The sequence below is a fragment of the Caretta caretta genome, chromosome 27, assembly GCF_965140235.1.
Source record: "Caretta caretta isolate rCarCar2 chromosome 27, rCarCar1.hap1, whole genome shotgun sequence".
In the NCBI taxonomy this organism is placed as follows: Eukaryota; Metazoa; Chordata; order Testudines; family Cheloniidae; genus Caretta; species Caretta caretta.
Genome location: NC_134232.1, coordinates 12,054,359 through 12,077,927, shown reverse-complemented (window position 1 = coordinate 12,077,927; position 23,569 = coordinate 12,054,359). Strand labels below are relative to the sequence as shown.

General features: G+C 53.1%; 1 protein-coding gene across 4 annotated transcripts in view; it reads right to left on the bottom strand.

Moving 5' to 3' along the window:
- Nucleotides 1-23,569, bottom strand: part of MLLT6 (MLLT6, PHD finger containing) — a 72,637-nt gene that overhangs the window by 10,052 nt on the left and 39,016 nt on the right. For 3 of the 4 annotated variants that reach the window (XM_048829896.2, XM_048829895.2, XM_048829899.2), the window contains 10 exons: nt 15,714-15,888; nt 13,763-14,344; nt 10,478-10,662; nt 9,526-9,643; nt 5,213-5,279; nt 4,588-4,730; nt 3,936-4,121; nt 3,609-3,697; nt 2,701-3,059; nt 1,875-1,983 (listed from right to left, as the gene is read on the bottom strand). In XM_048829896.2, the coding sequence (XP_048685853.2) occupies nt 1,875-1,983; nt 2,701-3,059; nt 3,609-3,697; nt 3,936-4,121; nt 4,588-4,730; nt 5,213-5,279; nt 9,526-9,643; nt 10,478-10,662; nt 13,763-14,344; nt 15,714-15,888 (2,013 nt within the window). The remainder of the gene's footprint in view (nt 1-1,874; nt 1,984-2,700; nt 3,060-3,608; nt 3,698-3,935; nt 4,122-4,587; nt 4,731-5,212; nt 5,280-9,525; nt 9,644-10,477; nt 10,663-13,762; nt 14,345-15,713; nt 15,889-23,569) is intronic. The other variant, XM_048829897.2, reaches the window with a different exon arrangement.

Below are 23,569 nucleotides of genomic sequence, written 5' to 3'. Positions count from 1 at the left end.
TTTCAATTCCCCTCCCTCTGCCGAAACCGACCTTGTTATATTTAATCCCCTCTGGTGGAATTAATTACTCCAGGTGAGCTGAATCCTGGAAGGGACCTGGAGCTGGCAGAGATGTGCTCCAATCAAATTAAACCACTTTAGCTTCCATGGAAACCATCGACCAGCAGAATACACCCGTGGAGCTAACTACTCGTTCACACACACAAAGGGAGCAAGAGGATGACATGGTGACATCAGCTAGTGTAGAAGAGAATCCCCTTGAAAAATATTGTTCTGATTATAAATAGTTTAACCTGGAAACCTGCGTGTATAATGTAAGACTGACACCTAATGGGTGAGATTCTAGGTTGATGTAAAGCTGCATAGCTCCATTGACTTAAATGGAATTATGCTGATTTACACCAACTGGGGATCTGGCCCAAGATATTTTACACACTCACGGAGCCTGATTGTTACACTGGTTTAACCCAGGATTAACTCTACTGAAGTTTCATTAGTGTACATGAAATAGGAACCAGATCAATTATTTCCAGCACACGAGGATAGGTTTGTTTGTTGTTTATATGAGTGCCAGTGAAATGTGGGGCCCAGCTCAGCATTGACGTGAATGAGGCTGTAAGTTACACACCAGCTGGCCAGAGAAACAAGTGAAAATAGGGACGCCATACAATTCATGCTCCTTTTTGAACACCCCTGGATGCCAAATTGATGCAATGCACGGCAAAGCAAATGAGACAAGATTGTAAGATAAACAGTCTCCCCCTCTCCCCTACAAGGCCAGATCTCATTTACACCAGTGTAGATCAGAGCAATTCCCCAGAGAAGTCAGTGGACTTCAACTTGTTTAAGTGAGAGGAGAATCAGGCCCTTGTTAGGCACTGCCTTTCCCGCTTCACCAACTTTCCAGGCTTGGCGTGTAAATTGCACTGGTTCTGCCCACCTACCAAATGCCAAGTCTGCGCGAGCTGCGTTGCTTTTCCGTTCACGGCACGTGGATGCCTCATGTTCCTGCTGACGGCTCCCTGGGGCCTGATCAGCACATCTACACTGCAATCCGAGCGGTGACTGCAGCATAGGTAAACATACTTGAGTGACCTGTACCTGAGTGATTGTCACTGCTCCCAATAGCAGTGTAGATGTGGTGACACAGGTTAGCAATGCAAGCACGCACCCTGGGTTCTGGTCTGGTTTCCACAACATCCGTTGAAATCCACACAGCCGCGTCTACACTGCTATTTTCAACCGTGCTTGTGTGGGTCTGCCTACCCGAGTGGCAACCAGACCTCAAACTGCAGGGCAAATGTAACACCGACAGACCCTGGTCGTCAGCAGGCGGGATCGAACCTGGGACCTCTGAAGCTTAGTGCATGAGCTAAAAGCCACGTGGCCCTTAGCTAAGGCTGTAGCAGACTCATTAATCTCTATGTGATCTCGGTGCCACTAGAGAGGACAGAGCACCACACCCAGGAGGTGTGTGCGTTACACAAAACATTGCCTAACTGGCTCTGGTTTAACTAAGGTGTGAACGTAAGCCGAGTGACTGAAAGCGGTGGAACTTCGTGTGCGACTGGAAATCAGTTTAAACGAACCCAAAAGTAAGCCAAAATGAGCGTGTCCACACAGGGGTTGCACTGGTTTAAGAACTAATTTTAGGGCCGACCTCTGCAGCGTTGGTCCCAGTTTAAGGACATGGGTAGAGAAGCCCACAGTTAAACTGGTGCAACTTGTGCATGTAGACGAGATATTTAGCAAACATAGCGACGGATGCATCCGGTCTTGGCCAGTCTCTCTTCACTGGACTAAATCTTCCCCAGTCCAAACTTCAGGCCAGGCCCTTGCTGGAGAGGGCAGAGACCCGGCACAGGGACACTTACCGGATTAAGCGGCTGGGATGTGAGCAGCTGCTGCAGCTGCTGCAGCTGGTGTTCATGCTGGTACAGAACATGCCGCTGCTGCTCCGTCAGGGGGCTCAGGCCTGGCACGCTGCAGGGAAGACCGGAAGTTAGCATAGCCTGCTGCCCCGCAGGGGTATTTCCGCCCAAGCCCAGCCCCGAGGAGAGCAGCAGTCTCAGAGGGGAAGCCCTGCCACAGACTATGAGCCAGGCTCCTCAGTAAGGATACACGACTGAAGTCATTTGAGCTGAGCTTCCCTTACGGGTCAAACTCAGCTGCCTCTATGGGAGACAGTGCGGTCCAGTGGGCAGGATGCTAGCTCTGCCACTGACCACTTGTGTGACCTTGGGCAAGTCACCTGCCTGCTCCGTGCCTCGGTTTCCCCTCCCACCCTTAGTCTGTTTCTATTGCAAGTTCTTCAGGGCAGGGACTGTCTCTCTCACTAGGTGCACACATGTCATTAAGCACAGTGCCTCACACAAGCAATAACTGTCATACTTGTGCTGGGATGCATTGTCACATCTTGCTTGGGGCATGCTTTGGGGAGTTCATGCACACATAGGGGTTTGTGTGGTCTGGGATGTACATGTTTAGTTTGCCGTGGCCGTGCCTAATTTTGGGAGCATGCCTGTGTTCGTTTGCACAGAGGGAACTAGCCTGACACAAGGCTGGAGTTCTGGAGGAAAGAGGAAACGAAGGGCCGGGGTCGTAGCCCCACAGGGAGATAGCGGCTGTGCCGGGGGGGGTCGGAGATGCAGGGATGACTGTGCAGCTCCCCCTCGGGATACCTGGGGGGGCCCCTCTCACCTGCTCAGGCTGGTGGAGAGCTGCAGGGCGGGCGGCCCGCTCGCCTGCGTCAGAGGGTTCTGCGGCTGGGTGGCTGGAGCTCCGTTCAGATTCCCCAGCATCCCATTGAGGGGCACCTGCTGGCCTCCTGCCAGGTTCCCCAGCAGGCCATCCACCCCGGGCCCCGTGGGCAGGCCGTGACTGGCTGCCGCACTTCCCCCCAGCGAGCCGGCCGTCACCCTGGCCAGGCCATTGACCTGCTGCTGCACCCCGGAAAGGGGCAGCGAGGTCGGGCTCTGCTGCAGCAGCGGCAGGGGAGGAGGGGTGCTGTGGAAGGAGAGGGACGAGCTGCTTCTGCTGGGGCAGCCCGAGTGTGGATCCTGGGAGGGAGAAGCAGAGAAACAGAGAGAGGGTGAGAACTGAACCTCGGGTGCTGTTATTTGGCCGCTCAGCCCCTTGCCCTGCAGCTGGGGCGTGTGCCCAGCCAGGGGCAGGAATGCTGCGTGTGGGGTGAGGCTGCCGGGCTCTCACATGCCTGGCTGGAAGCTGACACCCAATGCCCGGTCTCTAGGGACGCAGAGTAAATCGCCAGCATTCTCACTTCCCTTTGTACAGCACCTAGCACATACCCACCACCATGGCCCTCCACGCCCTGGGTGGGGGTGGATGCGCCCCGGAGATGAGCCGGCAAAGCTTAAGGAGCCCCCTGTTGCCAGTCCTGGCCTCGATTTCCCTGACTCCATCTGCAGAAATCCAGCTCCTTAGATCACAGAACACCCAGGGCGGCAGGTAGGGGCTGGTTTCACCTTGCCGGACCCTCCCGTTCAGTCCAGGGGATCTGGCCACCGCTGTGTGCTGCTGCTGGGGTGCAGCGATACCGTATGGGGGAGTCCCTGGGCCCCACTGCAGGGTCTCGGCGGCCACAGTACCTCGGAGGAGGTGGAGAGGGAGTTCTCCATCCCAAAGCTGTTCTTGCAGGGGGAGCTCTTGCTGATGCTCAGGGAGTCGCTGTTGCACACTGCAGGAGAGAAGAGGGAGTTGGGGTGGAGCCCAGCATCACCATGGTGACACAGAGGGACAGCACGTGCAGCCAATGGCTGGACCCGGCGTGGTTTTCTGCACCATGATAAAAATCCCTCAAACCTCCTCCCCCCGGGCCCAGAGAGCCCCTGTGTGGCAGGCTCCTGGGGTGGCGGGACCGTTAGGAGTGGGCGCAGGGGTCTCCCTCCCGTCGCCAGGGCGAGGCGGCCCCTCACCATTGGCAGGCAGGATGTACTGGGCGTGGCTGGAAGGGCCGTTGCTGGTCACCACTGGGAAGGGGACAGAGAGCTGGACGTTGAGGAGCTGCAGCCTCTCCTTCTTAGCCGTCAGGGTCATGATCTGCTCCTGCAGCCGCTGGTTCTCCTTCTGCAGGGAGTGCAGGGCCTTGAGCATTTCTACAACTGCGGGAAACGAAAGGGGGGAAGGGGGATGGGGAGGGGGGGCAGAGAGAGGAGGGGGGCAGTGGAAGAGGGAAAGGAAGGGAGGAGGGGTGGGAAGGAGAAGAGGGGGCACGTGGGGGTGACACAGTTAGAGCATCTACTGTGCAGGGACAGGGGCGTACCAGTCCCCCCTGTCCTTTCCACTTCGGCACGGGTTAGCACGGAGCTCCCCTCCCCACCCTGGGAGGGGCTGTATCTGCACCCCTCGCTCCCCAGCCCCTGCCCCATACCAGGAGGGGCTGTCTCAGCACCTCTCTACCCACCCTGCCGAGCCCGCCCCCGTCTGCGGCCTCCCCCACTCTTACCCCCAAACAGAGGGGAAGAAGCCCACCCCTGTGCCAGGCACAGCTGGCCATGAAGCTGGTGGCAGGTCCCTGGGGGACCCAGCCCCATAGGGGTCCCCCAGCCCTCTCCCCTCCCGGCTCACTATTTACGCCGGCTTCCCCGTTGCCTTGCTTCTCCAGGAGCTGCTCGATGTTGGGGGTGGCCTGCGGGACGTTCTCCAGCTGCCCACTGCTGCTACAGGACACAGTCTGGTCGAAGAGGGTGGGGAGGCTGCTGATGGGGGACCTGGGGAGTGGCCCCGGAAGAAGGGCTGTCAGAAGACGGACTCGGATCCTTCACCCCTCTCTAGTCCACACTGGGAGGGGCTGTCTCTGCACCTCCCCCCAACCCGGAGACCCTCTGCCCCACACTGGGAAACCCTGCCTCTGCACCTCCCTCCCCACCCAAGCCCCTCTCCCCTGCCCTGCACTGGAAGTGACTGTCTCTACATCCCTCTTACCAGCCCTGCTCTGGGAGGGTCGGTCTCTGCCCCTCTCACATCCCCCTTCCCAAGCCCTTCTGCCCCACACTGGGAGGGGATGTCTCTGCACCGCTCCACTCCTTCCTAGCCCTCCCCACTTCTGCTCCAGACTGGGAAGCGGCTGCCTCCCTTCCCCTCACCGTGTTCCTCAGTTTCTCCTCACCCGCTGGTATTGCCTATAGCTCACCCTACACACAGGTGGTGCCCCCCCACCCCCAGTGTCGGAGGACAGGCGAAAGGTACTCACATGGAGGAGAGGCTTTCCTGCGGGGAGGTCCCTCGGCAGCCAAAACTGCAGTCTTCCAGGTCGGGCTCTGGAAGGGGAAACAGAGGCAGATAAAAGCATTTCCCCTCTGCCTCTGCCTATTATTAGTCGGGGCCAAAGGGCTGCTAGGGCCACAGCCTCCACTAGGTGGCAGCACAGAGCAGTTCCTCCCCACTGTCCTTATGTAACAGCTTCCCTGTGCACCCAGGCGCCCCCGGAATCACTGCCCCCCTTCACTCCTCTGGGTGGGGGAAGGGGGGTGGGGCAGTTCAGGGAGCTGAGAGGAAGGAGAGCGGTTAGGGCGCTGACCTGAGATGTCAGAGAGCCCCGACTCGCCATGTGACGTCGCCCAAGTCTCAGTTTCCCATCTGTACAATGGGGAGAATAGTCCTGCCCTGCTCCCCCCACCCCCCGAGGGGAGTTGGGAGGGTAAATACGTTTGGAGATTGTGATGTGCTCAGATGTTATAAGTACCTAGGAGAGATGGGGCTCTCGGACATATTCTAAGATGGAGCCACCCCCTTTCTGAGCTGGACGAAGCATTGCGCATTATACCCCAAAGGTCACTGCCCAGGAACACGACCCCTCCCTAGGAACAGGTGTGAGCAGGGCGCTCAGATATGACAGAGAAGAGCCTAGATAGACTAGATAGGATGGATCTAGCCAGCATGGATCGTAGCACCTGTTCTGGGGCAGATTGTTATTATTTACTATGATAAGCCAGCAAGGCCCTCATGGCCCAACCAGTATCAGGTATCCCAATGTCCTAGGTGCTGTCCAAACAGAGAGCAAATGGCTGCCCCTTACAGTCTACTGCCTTGGTTGCTAAGGTCTCTCTCCAACAGTCTCATGGACTTTAAGGCCAGAAGGGACCATTGCGACCATCTAGTCTGACCTCCTGCACGTCGCAGGTCACAGACCTTCACCCACCTGCTTCTGTACTAGACCCCTGACCTCTGGCTGAGTTACTGAAGTCCTCAAATCATGATTTAAAGATGTCAAGTTACAGAGAATCCGCCATTTACACTAGTTTAAACCTACAAGTGACTCAAGCCCCATGCTGCAGAGGAAGGGGAAAACCCTCCCCAGAGTCTCTGCCTATCTGACCTGGGGGAAATTCCTTCCCCACTCCAAGTATGGTGATCAGTTAGTCCTTGAACACGTGGGCAAGACCCACCAGCCAGACACCCGGGAAAGAACTTTCTGTAGTAACTCAGAGACCACACTGTCTCTTTAGACCTCAACCTTTCTGGGAGGGACGCGTGGCCTAGAATGGACAGCTCTGAGAGTCAGGATTCCTGGGTTCCATTCCCAGCTCTGCTGGTGGCTTGCCTGGGAACAGCCAACAACCTTGATCTGGAAAATGGGGGGTGATCGTTTCCCCCCACAAGGCTTGTGAGAATTAATTCATTGTGTGCAACCGCCATGACAGACAGAGCTCGGACAGGTGCTACAAGAGCACAACACACTCAGAATTCTTTACCCACTCCAGGCTGAGTTTTACAGAGGCCAGGGCCAGATTTCCAAGGGCCCAGCTCCCCTTTAGGCACATAATAAATGGCCAGATTTTCACGACAGCTCAGCACGCAACCCACCGGGCTCCTTGGGGAATCTGGCCTCAACTGTGGATGCTAAGCGTGTTTGAAAATTCTAGGCTGTGTGGGTGTGGTGTCCCCAGCCCCCCGATATTTCCAAATAAAAAAGCAGAGTGTGATCATCAGCCAGGCGCTTTCTCTTCCCCACCCCCATGTCTGCCACTCAGCCGGCATATGTCCCCCATCACTCTGCTATGTGTCAGATGCTGTGAGCGCCAGCCTGTGCCAGCTGGTCTCCTTGCGTCTCCTCCTCATCGCAGGAGCATTTATTACATGCAAGGATCCGGGACTTTCCTGTGGGAAGCACTGCAGGGTGGCAGGGGCGTCATGATTTATGGTGTAATGCCCCAAGCTGGTAGGCAGCAGCCCTGTGGAGTCTCCTTCAAGAGGCCCCACCTGGAACAGAAGGTAGAATGGCAGTCCCACCTTCCCATCCAGATAGGAGTTTCCGACTGTCAGTCAAATTCAACTGGCTCCTCCTCTTTGGGGAGACGTAGCCATTTTCTGAAGGTCACTCTAGGACATAAAGACATTCGAGCTACCAGAGAGGGACCCCTGGCTGCAAGACTGAAGAGGAGGTTCGGGAACAGCTGCAGCAAAAGGCTGCAGTTGGGTTTAACTCATCCCCAGAATGCAGCATCAGGAGGAAGGGTGGTCAGGGTGCTAGCCAGAGACCTGGGTTCAATTCCCTCCTCTGCTAAAAGCCTCCAGCGTGACTTCACAAATGATTTAGTGTCTCCGTGCCTTGGTGCCCCAGCTGTAAGAGGAGGCTAGTAGCACGGCCCTACCTCATAGGATAAATAGATGAACAATTCCCAGGTGCTCAAATACAACAAACAAATGCCTAAGACAGATCAGGATGAGATGGGGACAAAGAGATCACAAAAGGTGACAAGCAAGAGGTCCCCTGTGGCAGCTGCTCTAAGAGGAAGGTTTTAGGGCTCTGTGGCTGAAGAAACAGCTCTGGGATCATGCCAAGATCCTGATGAAGCAAGAAGAGCAATGTTGGAAGTTGACATTAAGAGTAGATTTTAAACAGAACTCAGGATATCGGAGGACCAAGCTGTTTTCAAAATCTAGCCCTAAGTGACTTGTCCAGGTCTCCCGGTCCCAGCCACAAGACTATCCCTGCAAGTGAACTCTTCTCCTTCATCCTTCCCCACCTGGCCAAGGAACGGCAGAAGGGAGTGCTTCCTCCATCCCCCATCATGTTAAGAGGAAACACACCTTCCTGAACCATCCTTTTCTCCCATACCAACTCTAGACAGGCGCTTCGCAGGAGGAAGGGTTGTTGCATCGGGGCCTTTAACTCTTGAGTTAACGTCAGCTCCGTTGCGACGCTCTTCATATAATCAGAGTACATTCAGCCGTGGAGCCAGAGGGGTAATTTCCAGCCCAGATAGACATACCTGTGCTAGCATGCTAAAAATAGCAGCATTAGGGTTAGCTGCCCCAAGTATGTACCTAGGTTTCAGATGGGATGGCACATGGGTAGCCAGCCCATCTCACTGCCCGTGCAGTTGCTGCTACATGGCTATTTTCAATCAGAACTGGTGTGGGTATGAGAACTAGTGTGACCATATGAGCTGGAAATTACACCCCAGCTCCACCCCAGCTCCAGGACAGACAAACAGCTCCCAAGGCACATGGACCCCCCCCCCACCCCATGGCATGCACATATATGATATACCTTCTCCATGGGCTTACAAGTATGGAAACACAGGAGTAAACGTTCGTACGTGCTCCTCATGCAGGCATGCGCGCTCACACAGACAAACTGACATGCTGCACATACGAGAGGCCCAATTTTCAAAAGCGCTCAGGGCCAGATTTTCAAGGGATCAGCATTGGCAATGGGGCTCAGACCCCAGCAACTCCCCACTGTGACACTTACTGCTAGATATTCCCAAGAGTTCAGCATCCAACGTACTGAGCTCCTGAAAATTCTGGCTCAGAGGAGCATGAGAAATAAGATAGTCACAACAACCAAAGGCAAAATGCTGGAAATCAGGAGTGTGCAAGGCCTTTTTTGTGCATTTTGTTGCAAACTAAAAGATGGGCCCGCTTGGTTAGAAACATTCACTGCAATGCAGGAGGTTTCCCCCTCATGAGCAAGGCCCTTTTCCAAAGCAAATGAGCCGGTTTTGCAGGGGGCAAATGAACCATTCCAAAGTCAAATTCAGTGCCAGAATACTTGCAGTGTGAACATAGCTGGTTTTGTTGCATTTCATGGTGAAACCAGAGTCGAAGGGGTACGAAATCACCCCAGAAGAAAAGCTGAGCATTTGTAGTGCAAAATTTTGTGCCAACTTTTCCAAAAAATGTTTACTACGTTTGTGCAGCTCAAGTGTGTAAAATAATGAAATCTCAAAATGGTCACATTTTTGCACCATTCTAGTACACACCCAGAGACAGTCTCCCACAGACAATCCAGCATGTGTGCTCTCATCACGGGACTAACCCCCCCCCGCTTGCTAGCTTCCCAGCCAAGTGCTCTGCTAATGCAGACATAGCATGAGCTGACAAAGACGCCACTGATCTCAACAGTTCATACTTCCCAGCACACCCCCTCGGCCTTCAAGCTTTTGGGGTGGGGAGACAGTAGGGGAAGCGGAGCTCAAACTGTGGACCTGGTTGTCTCAATTCTTCCGGGGAGATTCTTTCTGAGTTTTGAATGCACACACCTTCCGATTCACATACCTGCCCGGCTGCTTTCAGACTGGTCCAAGAGAGGGTTCATAGACAAGCCAGAGGTCAGGGGGCTTCCAAAAATGTGCGAGGAAGGGAGGCTAAAGGTGGGTCCTGCCAGCGAGAACACCTGCAGGTGGGACATTAGCAAGAGAAACAGGAAACTGGCTGAACAGCCTGGGGAACCCGACGCTGCGTTCGCACGCCTCCTCTGAACTTCCAAATGGGTCCCAGCCAACAGGGGAAGTATTAAAAAAGAAAGGCAGGGAGCACTGGGAGATTCACAAGAGAGCCCGCTCTTGATTGATCTTCCCAATCCAAGCGGTTCAGATGAGCAGCTGAACAGCGGGGTGGTTTCTGAACTTAGAGAAGCAATCCCTTTGGTTAACACATCAGACAGAATTCCTGGCTAAGACTTGCTCTTTGTCTTAGGTACTTATATGGTCCCCATGACCATAGCATCTGTAGTACCATGAACTAACATTTTTATCCTCAGGCAGTGCAGGGCTATTAGCCACATTTTACAGATGGGGAAACTGAGGCACCGAGTGGCTAAGGGAGTTAACCAAAGTCACACAGGGAGCCTGGCAGAGCACTGGGGCTCCCAAGCGCCAGGCTAGCCTCCTAACCAGGGGATCATCCTTCTTCTGATCCCGGGTGGTCTGTGAAGGATGAGGAAGGCCACCAGCAGCGCTCCACTGAACTGAATCCCCGAGTCAGTGGGTGTTGGCAAGACGGAGCTCAGGGAGCAGCGGTGCAGGAAGTGAGGTCTCCTGCATGCTCCTGTCCATCTGGTTGTGGAGCAACAGAGGTCCCTCCTCAGTACTGCTCCTAAGTGGGGAACACCCCCACTCCCCGCCAGGCTACACTGCACTGCTAGGCTACTGGGCCAGTCCAAATCACCTCCTGAATTATAACTCCCCCCTCCCTCTCCAGCCACATGCTCCTGTCCCAGCAGTCTTACCTGGGTGGTGGACACCGTGGAAGAGGAGGAGGCCGGGATGGTGCTAGCAAAAGGGGAGCGGTTGAGCTGTGGGAGCGAGGAGGTGCCTTGGTGCGCGAGGAGGCTGGAGGAGAGGGGGGTGCTGCACACAGCCCGGAGCACCCCGCCCCCGTGGGAAATGGGGTCCTTGTTACTGGTGTAGATCCCTGCATGGAAAACAGAAGGGGGTGGAGCAGTAAGAATTCTCTGCTCAGCATTCAGAGCTGCATGGGGATTAAGGCCAGAAGAAACCACTACAACTTCTAATCTGACCTCCTGCCTAGCACAGGCCAGAGAACTTCCCCCAGTTTGCCCTGTACTGATCCCCATAACTTGTGCTGGGCTAAAGCATCTTCCAGAGAGGCACCCGGTCCTGCTCTGAAGGCCATTAAGAGATGGAGAACCCACCACTTCCCTTGGGCGTTTGTTCCGATGGTCAATCACCCACAATGTGAAAAATTTGCGCCTTGTTTCTACTTCAAATTTCTCTGGCTTCTCTCTTTTTCTCTTTTTCTCTTTTTCACTTCCAGCCATTTGTTCTCATTTGGACTTTCTCCCCTAGATTAAAGATCCTTTTAATACCTGGTCATTTCTCCCTAGGAAGGAATGTATACACCATAATCAAGTCACCCTTTGATCTTCTTTTTGATGAGCTAAATAGACTAAATTCTCCCAACGCAGTGATCTATGACTGCGTGCCACCTGAAGAAAGACAGTCAGGGGGCTGGTAGGTTTTTGCAGGCAGTTTAGATTAGAATCCTTCCTGCCCCAAATCAAGTGGGGGATAAGCAAAACAGCCCTGTCCAGGGACTTAGAACCCCTTCTTCATTGGGACCTAAAGTTTTTGTGTGTCCACTGATTTTGGGTACCTCCATTTTGGGGACCCCCCTGAAGTGTGATTTTTCAAAGGGGGCCAAGCAACCTTGGTGCTTGTGGATTCATCTGGAACTCTGGGGGTGCAGCGCCCCCTCAAAACCAGGCTGGAGGTGTCTCCAGCTGGGCTCCCCAAAACGTGAGGCACCCAGTAAAGAGTGAACACTCTAAAATTGAGGCCCTAGAGTGCCCCCTGCTGCCTGAGACCAGATGCACTGAACATCTCGTTTACTGTCTTGGATTATCTAGAATGGAAGGGAGGGGAGACCTTCCAGGTCATGGTCATATAAGGCCAGCCTTGGCATCTCCAGCCCCAGATTGCCATGAGCACAGGTGCCCCTTCAGCCCTGGCACACAGAGCGAATGGTGGTGGAGCTCAGTCTTTCCACCTGAGGATGCCAAAATCTTTTGCAGCCTCATGATGCTCCCATTCTACAGACACAGAAACCGAGGCACGAAGCATCTTGCCCAAAGGCCTGGGATGGTGAATAGAACCCAGGAGCCCAGATTCCCCATCTCCTACTCTCGACACGTGACTGCATTCCCATGGAGAGAAGCCGACATGCGCCACGGTTGACGCCCAGCAGCAAGGTGCGGTGAGGCTGGATAAATGAGGTAGGAAGGTGAGGAAATGACTGTCAAGGGAGGGGTTCCTTTTGCGGCAGCCAGCAGCCCCCAGGGCTCGGATCCTAGCCAACATCTTTTTCCAGGAGGAGGAGAAGGAGGTCGGAGAATGAGCAAATGGGAGAAGGGAGCCTGGCAGCCATCCCCAAGCTCTGAACCATCTCTTTGTTGTTCCCCGGGGATGGGGGAAGAGGAGAAATTTTGCCCAAGGTTATGACTATGGAGGCTGCATCAATTCCGGAGAGCTCCTCCCCGGACTACATCCCCAATTCACCTCCCCACCACAAACTCTCTCAGGCAGCCCAGACAGGATGGGCCACTGCTCCCAGGCACATGTAACAAAGTCCCCCCTCACCCCCCACCCCAATTTGACCTAAATAGGAGCATCTGCAAACAGCCCACAATAGACTGACTCGGCTGCCAGAAGTGTCAAGTCTCAGAAGCAGGCTTAAGTGCTAGGCCCCTCCTCCTGCTCCCTTGCCTTAACCCTTTCCTGCCACAGCTCAGCAACGCTGCCCTCCATTCTGGCAAGGAGGGTTGTAGGGTTGGGCAAGGTGCCTCAAAAGATTTTGTCCACACATTTTTAACGATACCAGTCTACCCCTTGTGTGGGCTCAGTGGGCCTGGTTAGTCATGTTGCTGAGTGAGAGGACTGGTTAGCCAGATTATACTAGTTAGGCGCGTTTATGCCAGTATTTCCATAAGGGAAGGCGAATAAGCCAAACCTTTATATCAGTATAAATGCATCCAGGCTGCTGTAGCGTTTCAGTGTAGATACTTACTACAGTGACGGAAGGGGTTCTACCGTCGCTGTGGTAAATCCATCACCCTGAGAGGTGGTAGCTAGGTCAATGGAAGAACTTTCCTGCCAATCTAGCGCTGTCTACATGGGACTTCGGTCTGTGTAACTACACCACTCACCGTGTGCGGGTTTTTCACATTCCGGAGCGACGTAGCTGGGTTGATCTAGTGTACACCAGCCCATGGCCCATTAAAAAAAAAAATCACCGCCCTAAGTGTGTTAAACCAGGCCTCAGTGTCTAGCACTCACTCACCCTGGGCATAAGCAGAACCGGCATTTGCTAGTTTAAAAAGTGGCTTTGCTTTAGAAAGGGGGACAACGTAAGATCCGTTTATCAGTCCTCAATCTGGGGCCCAGATCTCAGCGACATCTGGTTTTGATAGTGACCATCCCGCCCCTTCCCGATCCATCCTCTCCTTTGTTTATAAGCTCCAGTTTGGTTAAATCTGATGGCACCCTGTGCAAAGGTGGGTATGACATGCCCATTTGGTTGGATTTACAGGAGGAAAACTTGGCTCAGATCCTCCTGCTCACCTGGAACAGATACCAGGTCACAAGCTTGGATGGAAAGTAGGGAGGGAGGAAAAGCTGAACTGGATTTCTACAGCCTTCTGGAATGGATGCACGACAGCCGTGCTCACCTGGGAGAGATTCTGAACCTGGCCTTAGAAAGGAGGAAAAAAACCTGAACTGGATTTCTATGGACATCTGGAATGGATTCACACCAGAGCCCCTGAGAGGAGAACCTGGAGCTGGACTCTTCTGTTCACCGGGGAGGGATTCTGACAGCAGCCAATGCCCGAATCCTCAAAAGGTATTTAGGGGCCTAACGCTGACTGATTCCAGTGGGGGCCAGGTACTGAAATACCTTTGCGGGCCCTGGGAGGAGGGCCTCATGCTGGCTGTACGGTGGAAAAGTAGGTTGAAGGGAGCCACGTGCCCCGGAACGGGTGCTGAGGGGAACATACCTGAGCCCAGCAGGGGGGACTCCAGGCTGAGGCTGGGCAGGGTCCCGGTGTGGCTGAAAGATCGCGATGAGCTGCCGATGCTGGAGCTGACGAGGGAGCCCCCGGAGAAGGGCGAGGAGGAGGTAGACGTGGACCCAGCCAGCTGGGTGCCCAACACCTCCTTGTTCTTGCCCCCCTTGGGCCTGCCAGGCCCATGCTTGCTTTTCTTGCTGCCTTTGTGCTTCTTCTCCTTCAGCACCTCCCCGTCCTCGATGCTGAGGGAGGGCATGCGCTTGTGGCTGCTGGTGCCGCCGCCTCCCCCCGAGGGGCCACTGACTGGGTTCGAGGCCTTGTAGTCCACAGGGGAGGCAACACGGCCCCGCTGCTGGCTCACTGCCGAGGTGGAGAAGCGCATGACAGAGCCGAAGCCTGAGAATATGACCTTCTGCTCGAAGATGTCCCCCTTCTGCCCTTCGTACAGCGGGGAGCAGTGGGAAGAGGAGGAGGAGGAGGAGACGGGCTTCCGGTACTTCTCTTCCTCCTGCTCGAGCTTGGGGAATGTCACAAAATCCTGGGAGCCCTGCAGGGAGCTGCATGAGGTGCCTAGGGGGAGCAGAGAGGAATGAAAAGTAGGAGCAGCAATTCAGAACTCAAATCCTCCCGCTGCAAAAGCCTGGATGCCTGAGCTAAAGGAGGATCTCCATCAGCAGTATAGGGTATAGGACACACAGTGCAGCAGTCCTCTCCAGCAGAGATGTGTGCTAGCAGGCTCATTACAACAGTAAAGATCCCACTACACTCTTCTGTAGGAGTAAGGAGTTTGTCCCCAATTCCTCCCCTGTCATGCAGGGCACTGCCTGTGGGGAGGCGACCACCCGTCCAGCCTAGTTGGGGATCCCATGGGATGAAAGGCGCTAGAGGAAGGTATGGTTATTACAATGGTTCTGGTGAGGTCAGAGCTGGCCTGGAGCCTCCTGAGCTTAGATCCAGATCCAAGGCTCACGGGTGTTTGGATGCCAGGTTTTGGTTCAGGCCCACCTCAAAGTTAAGGAGGGGACACCACTGACTCAAGAGGGGAAGGGCAGGTGCTGCAAAAGGCTGCCTCTGTGCAAATTTCCTTTTCCTCCTCCCTTTATTCTGACAGATGGACCGTCCTTTCCTTGTAGTGAAGACAGGCCCATTCAAGAGGGCAACTCCAGGCCACATCTGGACCTGATTATTCCCTCCCCACATGGAATTAATAATAGTAAAGCTCCGGTGGGACCTCAAGGGCTTTTCAAATCAGTAATTAATGAAGTTTTCTAACTCCCCCAGAAGGTGGGTCAGTATAATTCTAGATGGGGGAAAAATGAGGCGCAGGGAGAGAGGGGGAGCAACTTGCTCAAGGTCACCTTAGGCAAAGCCAAGACTAGAGCTCAGGTGTCCTGACTCCTTTTCAGCTCCTGGCTAGATCACACTCCCTGAGTTTTCTGGTGGAGGTGGTATTTTAATGAGTGTTGGGGAGCCTAAGGATAGGGGTTCTCAGTTTGTATTCAGACAGCACCAGGAATAAATGTTTGTAAATTTAATAACGAGGCCTCGATTCCCCTCCACCCCCACCCCACTGCTCCACCTGGCTGTTCTGATTCTCAAAAGCCGGCCCATGTTCATTTCATTTACCCCAATAAAAGAAACTCCAGGGGGACAAACTGCTCCCCTGAAGCAGTGGAGCTGCATCAGGGATGAGTCTGACTCGCTGTTGCTTTTAACTCTTTATAACCGGATCCACTCTGGTAACTGGAGGGCCAAGAACTCTATGAGTGTAACCGCACTCCACACTTTATGTGCTGGACTTATACAGTTCCCTCCTGCTTTGCCTTGTGAGCGATCTTTGCTCCTTTTGCTAGCATGATGCATGATCTTCTCTCTCTCTCTCCCCACTCAGTCTCTGTTCTCCTCTCTCCCTGCCAACTTTACCCCCACACACCCTTACCTGCAGGCTGGAAAGTGCTGCTGGAGGGAGCTGAGGTGAAGCTGGTGGAGCTTTTCCCACTTCCCGTCTTTTTCCCCTTGTGGCTGGTGCCATGGCTCGAGGACTTCTTGCCTTTCACCTCTGACCGGCTGACCTCTGAGGTCTCTTTGCTACCTTCATGGTGGCCGATGGAACCCTGGCAAGCATACAGACACAGGGGCCAAGAGTCAGTCCAGATGTGCATGCAGCTGGCTCTCTCTTTACTGGTTTTCCATTTTATGTAATTTATTCCAATAAAGGGCTAGTCCAAGCATAGCTAACCCCACGCAACACCAGGGAGAAGAGCAATAGTCTCACATATCAGTTATTTTGGGGGCACCTGATTTGAGAGTCCTAGGGCCTGATTTTCAGAGGCGCTGGATATTTGCAGCTCCTCCTGACTTCAGCTGGACTTGTGGGGGCACAAACCCCCCTGAAAACCAGGCACTGCCCCCAAACTGGAGGCAGCCAAAGCTAGGGATCATTTGAAAATCTGGGCTTGTATGACTTCCTCCAGGTTGCATCTGTGGGCCAAATTTAGAGGTGATGTGTAAGGTGGCGAGAGTGATTGTTATTAGTCATATAATAATAGAAACATTTTATTATTGCTATTTATTTGTTTTTATCCTTGTCGTGGACCAGCACCCCATTGTACAAACACAGAACAAAACGACAGTGTGGGAGAAGAGAGAGATGGACCCAGACAGATGGGGAAGCATAAGGGAGCAATGAGACAATACTGGCCAGCATTCTCCCTGCTCTTAGCTGGACTCCCTTAACCTTGATAAGGCTCCCTTAGACTTACAAAACCCACGCTGGCATGTAAATGGTGCCAGGGCATCTTCCGGAGCCAAAGGGATCTATTCTACAACTCCAAGAGGCTCAGACCATCCTGAGGCCTTTTGCCTCAATCCCAGTTATAGCCGCGTCTCAGAACTCAGCAGCGCTGTCTCGACATGCCCCAGCCAGAGCAGAAATTATGAGAGCAATAAGAACCTCTGGGGCGATAATGAGCTCGTGTTGATTTGCAATTTGTGGGGCTGACCACTCGGAGCCACAGATGGGAGAGATGGAAAGGACCTATTGGGGCATTTTCCCCTTGGAGCCAATGCAGGGCTGTACCCTACTGCATGTTTTCATAGAATCATAGAATATCAGGGTTGGAAGGGACCCCAGAAGGTCATCTAGTCCAACCCCCTGCTCGAAGCAGGACCAATTCCCAGTTAAATCATCCCAGCCAGGGCTTTGTCAAGCCTGACCTTAAAAACCTCTAAGGAAGGAGATTCTACCACCTCCCTAGGTAACGCATTCCAGTGTTTCACCACCCTCTTAGTGAAAAAGTTTTTCCTAATATCCAATCTAAACCTCCCCCACTGCAACTTGAGACCATTACTCCTCGTTCTGTCATCTGCTACCATTGAGAACAGTCTAGAGCCATCCTCTTTGGAACCCCCTTTCAGGTAGTTGAAAGCAGCTATCAAATCCCCCCTCATTCTTCTCTTCTGCAGACTAAACAATCCCAGCTCCCTCAGCCTCTCCTCATAAGTCATGTGTTCTAGACCCCTAATCATTTTTGTTGCCCTTCGCTGGACTCTCTCCAATTTATCCACATCCTTCTTGTAGTGTGGGGCCCAAAACTGGACACAGTACTCCAGATGAGGCCTCACCAATGTCGAATAGAGGGGAACGATCACATCCCTCGATCTGCTCGCTATGCCCCTACTTATACATCCCAAAATGCCATTGGCCTTCTTGGCAACAAGGGCACACTGCTGACTCATATCCAGCTTCTCGTCCACTGTCACCCCTAGGTCCTTTTCCGCAGAACTGCTGCCTAGCCATTCGGCCCCTAGTCTGTAGCGGTGCATTGGATTCTTCCGTCCTAAGTGCAGGACCCTGCACTTATCCTTATTGAACCTCATCAGATTTCTTTTGGCCCAATCCTCCAATTTGTCTAGGTCCTTCTGTATCCTATCCCTCCCCTCCAGCGTATCTACCACTCCTCCCAGTTTAGTATCATCCGCAAATTTGCTGAGAGTGCAATCTACACCATCCTCCAGATCATTTATGAAGATATTGAACAAAACCGGCACCAGGACCGACCCCTGGGGCACTCCACTTGACACCGGCTGCCAACTAGAGCCATTGATCACTACCCGTTGAGCCCGACAATCTAGCCAGCTTTCTACCCACCTTATAGTGCATTCATCCAGCCCATACTTCCTTAACTTGCTGACAAGAATACTGTGGGAGACCATGTCAAAAGCTTTGCTAAAGTCAAGAAACAATACATCCACTGCTTTCCCTTCATCCACAGAACCAGTAATCTCATCATAAAAGGCGATTAGATTAGTCAGGCATGACCTTCCCTTGGTGAATCCATGCTGGCTGTTCCTGATCACTTTCCTCTCATGCAAGTGCTTCAGGATTGATTCTTTGAGGACCTGCTCCATGATTTTTCCAGGGACTGAGGTGAGGCTGACTGGCCTGTAGTTCCCAGGATCCTCCTTCTTCCCTTTTTTAAAGATTGGCACCTACATTAGCCTTTTTCCAGTCATCTGGGACTTCCCCCGTTCGCCACGAGTTTTCAAAGATAATGGCCAATGGCTCTGCAATCACAGCCGCCAATTCCTTCAGCACTCTCGGATGCAACTCGTCCGGCCCCATGGACTTGTGCACGTCCAGCTTTTCTAAATAGTCCCTAACCACCACAGAGGGCTGGCCATCTCTTCCCCATTTTGTGATGCCCAGCGCAGCACAAAGCATTTTCTAATGCTTTGTCCAAGCTGCTATTAAAAATTCTCACACATTGGATTGCCCACCACTGTCCTTGACAGACTCTTCCACAGTCTAACAGTCCTTACTATCGGGAAGTTTGATATTAAGAAAAGGGGACGTCCCGTTAGTCCTAGCTCTGCTCCCTTGTACTCTTCTAGATAGCCTCTTCTTCCCTTCAGATGCTGGGAGACCTGTGGTCTTGCTTAGTGGAGCCACATGCATTTAGGCTGGGATATTTCAAAGGGACCTATTGATATCCAACGGGATTTGGTCATCTAACTTCTTTATGCACCTTTGAAAATTCCAGGCTTGGGGCTTTAATGTTCAGAAATGCCAAGCAAGCCCCCAACTTCAGCTGGAGTCCACAGGATCAAAATCAGCCCATCAGCCCTTTCAGTCTTCCCAGTCCCTTAGTCATTTCCCACACTCATCTCTGAGCTGGTAGCCATAGCTTTCTTGCTATCTAGGTGCCCAAAACTGAATGCAATACTCCACATGAAGCCAGGCCTACACAGGGAGGGACCATCACGTCCCTGCTCAGTGATGTGATACCTCTGCATATCAAGCCCCACGCTGCTCATCCACCAAGCATCCATTCATGCAGCTTCCTTCATTCCCCCATTGCATTTTGTTGCTACCATTCTGCGTCAATGTCTGTTCTGCCCAGGAGCCCCAGGCTGGCTAACCTAGAAGATCACCTGGAGCCTTCCCATTGTCTACTGTGGAGAATGCTTTTGCAAAGCTAAATTGGCAGGGCAGCTTTCTACGCTGCAGTGACAGATGCTAGAGAAAAACCCCAGAGAAACAGAGAGAGAGAGAGAACCAGAGGTGCCCATCCACGTGGAATGAAACAGAGTAGACAGATGCTAGGGAATCTGGGAGCTTGGAAGGATGGGCCAGGAAATGCAGTGGGCTGAACAGAAGGACAGTCAGGTGGGTAGAAAACCGGATCTCTCAGGGCATCTGCAGTGGGATGTGGCACTTTCAACCCTTCACCAGTTCAAAGGCAGCCCAGTAATGTTTGAAAGTCACTAACTGCAAGATGCTACTTCCACGGTCACTTTTCTGGCCACCGCTGCAATGTGATAGTCCCAGCCCAAAATAAAACACCTGTGACATGACTGCAAGCTACTTGTATTGCCCCACAGCTTGCTGAGAGGAAGATTTGAGCAAGATCTGGGCTCTGCACTCTCTGACTCCAGAGGACCTCCTCTTGGAAAGGGTAAGAAATAGGTCTGTGATGCAGACACTTGGATGCCCGGATAAAAATCTATCCCTATTTCCCCTGCTTGGTCTAATCACTCCACACAATGCAATGGCTGGCAGCCTAATGCGGGCCAGATGTGCTGGGAATATGAAAGACAGGAGGAAGGGAGCGGTGGAAATTGGGAAAGGGGTGGAGTGGGGGAATCTGTGTTTTCTCATCACTAACTTCTGGACGTTGAAGATTAAGCTCTCTTGATTTATGACCACAGAGGGAGCAGGAAAAACTTTCCAACCTTCCACATCTGTGAGCTGAGGGCAGAAGGAGAGGAGGAGGGAGAGCAGAGCCTGGGAGCAATAGGATGCAGTGAGGCTGTTCAAACACCATAAGGAAAGCACATCTCATGTCTCAAGCAACTCTACCATGATGCTGACACATGCCCCTTGAGACAGGAGTCGGAATAGGTGCAAAGCCCCCCACAAATCCATCTCTTCTGATCCTCCCACCAGGTGTGCAAGGCTACCGAGGAGCAGAGAGAGGGAGACAAACCATATCAAAGAGCCTTCTTTTTAATCTAGCAGGCCAAGAAGGGAGTGCGGGGAGTATCATGGATTAGCAGCGCAACGGGGTGAAATCGGCGTTGGCAAACAAATCTTGGTCGCAAAAATTAAACAAATAGATACAATTAACAGAGGGGCCGTGCTGGCTCACGACACTGGCAATGGGCTACAGAGATGTTCACCTGCAGTGCTGAAAGCCTGGCCCCCAAGGAAGTCAATGGCAAAACTCCCACTGATTTCAGAGGGGCCAGAGTTTCCCATCAGGGTGCGGGATGGTTACTGGCAGTACTGGCAGTGTGTATGTGTAACCAACCAATGGTTGCAGCCCAGATCAGAGCCGTCCATATCACCAAAATAAACCCTCCGACCCCCGACCCCGCCCCTCCCCACACACATAGGAGAAGTCAGGAGACCTGGGCTCTGTTCCTGACCCAGCTGGGTGACCGTGGGAAAATCACTTCCCCACTCTGTGCCTCTGTTTCTCCTCCCCACCTTTTGTCCATTCAGACTGTGAGCTTTTTAGGGCATAGCGTGCGTACGTACAGCACCGAGCGCAACGGGGCCTCGATCTCGGCTGGGGTTACCATAAAACAAATACTAACAAAGACTGAATAGACCATAGAGATTTTAATCCCCTCTCATTCATACAGGTGGTCTGTCCTGCTCAGCACTGAGGCAGTTTGAGGGTGGGAAGACTTCCTCGTTGCTGTCTGCTCTGTACCTGTCCTGTTGCTATACAGAGGCCTTCAGGCTCCAGGGCAGTCAACTTTCCCACAGCACTAAATTCGCCAGAAGGGGCGCAAGAGGGGCAAACTCCATAGGATGCATTGTACGTGTGTGTGTGTGTGTGTGTGTTGGGTGGCGGGAGGAGCCTGTTGTGGAGAGACACCCCACAGTGCTGAGAACATGACAGATCCCTCGCAAAAACTCAGAGGTATTTACATTTTAAAGGCCTGTTTAAAAAAACCAGGGAGACGGGTCTCCCAGCCCAGCCGAGTCCACGAATCTTACGAGGAATCCAATTCCGTGGGTCCATGAGCCGGAGACGGAAGGACCAGACCAGACCAGACCCACACACCACATACACTCCCAGAGCCACACGCTACCCCCCTCTCAGCTGTACCTCTTTCCCGGCCTCCGTCCGACACTCTGCAGCGCCCGAGCTGTTCATTCATTAATTTATTTATGGGAAATCAGAAGAGCATCTCTTTGCGCTCTGATTGGTGGGATGAGCTGCTAGAGGGAACCACTGACAAGGAAGCACGGGGAGGGGTGAAAAATACTTGTACAGAACTGCCTGCCTTTGGATTAAACTAATACTGATGGGCGGGGGGTGTGTGGGAACAGTGAACAATCCAGAGACAGCAGCAGCTTCTCCCCACCTAGGCCAGACAAAGGGATGCAGGGAAGCAGCCACCCAAAAGGGCCAGCAAGAACCAGTTGCCTGTTAGAGATGGAGCTTGGCCATGGGTCAAACAACCTTGCAGCGAGAGCCTTCTGCCTAAGGTACGTGAATGCCGCCTCACAGTCTTGAATGGAATTATCCTCACAACGCTCCAGTGAGGTAGGACCGTGCTGTTCTACCCATTTTACAGATGGAGAATGGAGGCACAGAGAGACTGAAGGCCCAGACTTTAAAAAGTATTTGGGCTCTGCAACACCTAACTGATTTAGCAGCCTACGTCGCATTTTCAAAGGGATTTAGGGGGGCAATTTAGGAGCCAGAATTCCATTGACAGTTGATAGGATTTAGGCTCCCAAGTGCCTTTTGAAAATGAGACCTAGGCTCCTAAATGCATTAGGCAGTGCAGTGCTGAGCACAGCAAGGCCCAAATGCCTTTAAAAATCAGGGACTAAGTGACTCAGCCAGGGTCGCACAGGGAGTTGTTGGTACAGCAGGCAAAATCCACCCCCCCATTTTCTAAATCCTAAACGAATCCCCAAATCACTGCCCCATCCCTCCTCTCCTTAAGAAAGCTCTAATGTGGCTGCTTAATAATAACAGCTGGGGGTGTCCCTCAATGCTCTACTCTCAACTTCCAGCGGGACCCGGGCACTTAGCTCATTCAGGCTCCTTTGGAAAACCTAGGGTCATGATACGTTGCATTTCTGGAGCAGCTTCCCTCTGAGACTCTCAAAGGCCCTTGCAGCCATCAATGAAGGACGCCAGCTGAGGACACAGGTCAACTCAGCATTGTTACCTCTGTCCTCAGGAGGGGGAAACCGAGCAACCGAGATTCAGGGCCCACTCTGATCCTGTTGATGCTCATGGCAAAACTCCCACTGGCTATTTCTACTCTGTCTAGGTTCTTGTACCACACTCATCACCGTACTAGCTAAGCGCCTTCTGGGCACGTCGTCGTGTTGCTTAGTGCAGAGGTTTTCACCCTTTTTCTTTCTGAGCCCCTCCCCCCCCCAACATGCTACAAAAACTCCATGGCCCACCTGGCCCACAATAGCTGGTTTTCTGCATATAAAAGCCAGAGTTGGCATTAGGGGGTAGCAAGCAGGGCACTTGCTCAGGCCCTATGCCACAGGGTCCCCCCTCGAAGCTACATTGCTCAGCTTCGACGTCAGCCCCGGGTGGTGGGGCTCAGGGCCCTGGGCTTCAGCCCCATGAAGTGGGGCTTCGGCTTTCTGCCCTGGACCCCAGCGAGTCTAATGCTGGCCCTGCTTGGCAGACCCCCTGAAATCTGCTCATGGCCTCCCAGCGGGCCATGGACCCCTGGTTGAGAACCACTGGCTTAGTGCACAACCGGAAGGCGCTCAGATACTGTGGTGCAGCACGGTACAAGAATAGACTTCAGGATCAGGCTCAAAGTGATGCGTACCGGGACCCCAAATTTCTCCCGATGGGCTGGGCATCATGTTTGCTGGGGTCTCTTCCCCCCATCCCATTTCATTTTATTTACACAGACATTGCAAATGTTTTGGGGGGGGGCCCCAGAGCTCAGTCTCCTGGTACAATTGTCCCCCCTTTGTCACCGTCTCGTCAGCCCTGCTCTAGGTTTCAGAGAAGAACCCACATCTCCTGACTTCAAGCCATGTGCTTTTACCACCGGCCCATGCTTCAGACCGAGGAAGGGTGAGAGGGTCCTTACTGCAGGCTTCCAAGTGCTTAATTAAGGCTTGCTCTGATTTCCAGGAGGTAGAGGGGGGACCATGAGCCTCTCTCCCTACCCCCACTGCCCCTCACGCAGTCGCAGGGATCGCAAATCAAGATGAAACAGGCCTGGGGCAAAATTTCCCAGAGCTCTTCCAGGATGGGGCTCTGGCTCGTGACAGACTCAGGCCTG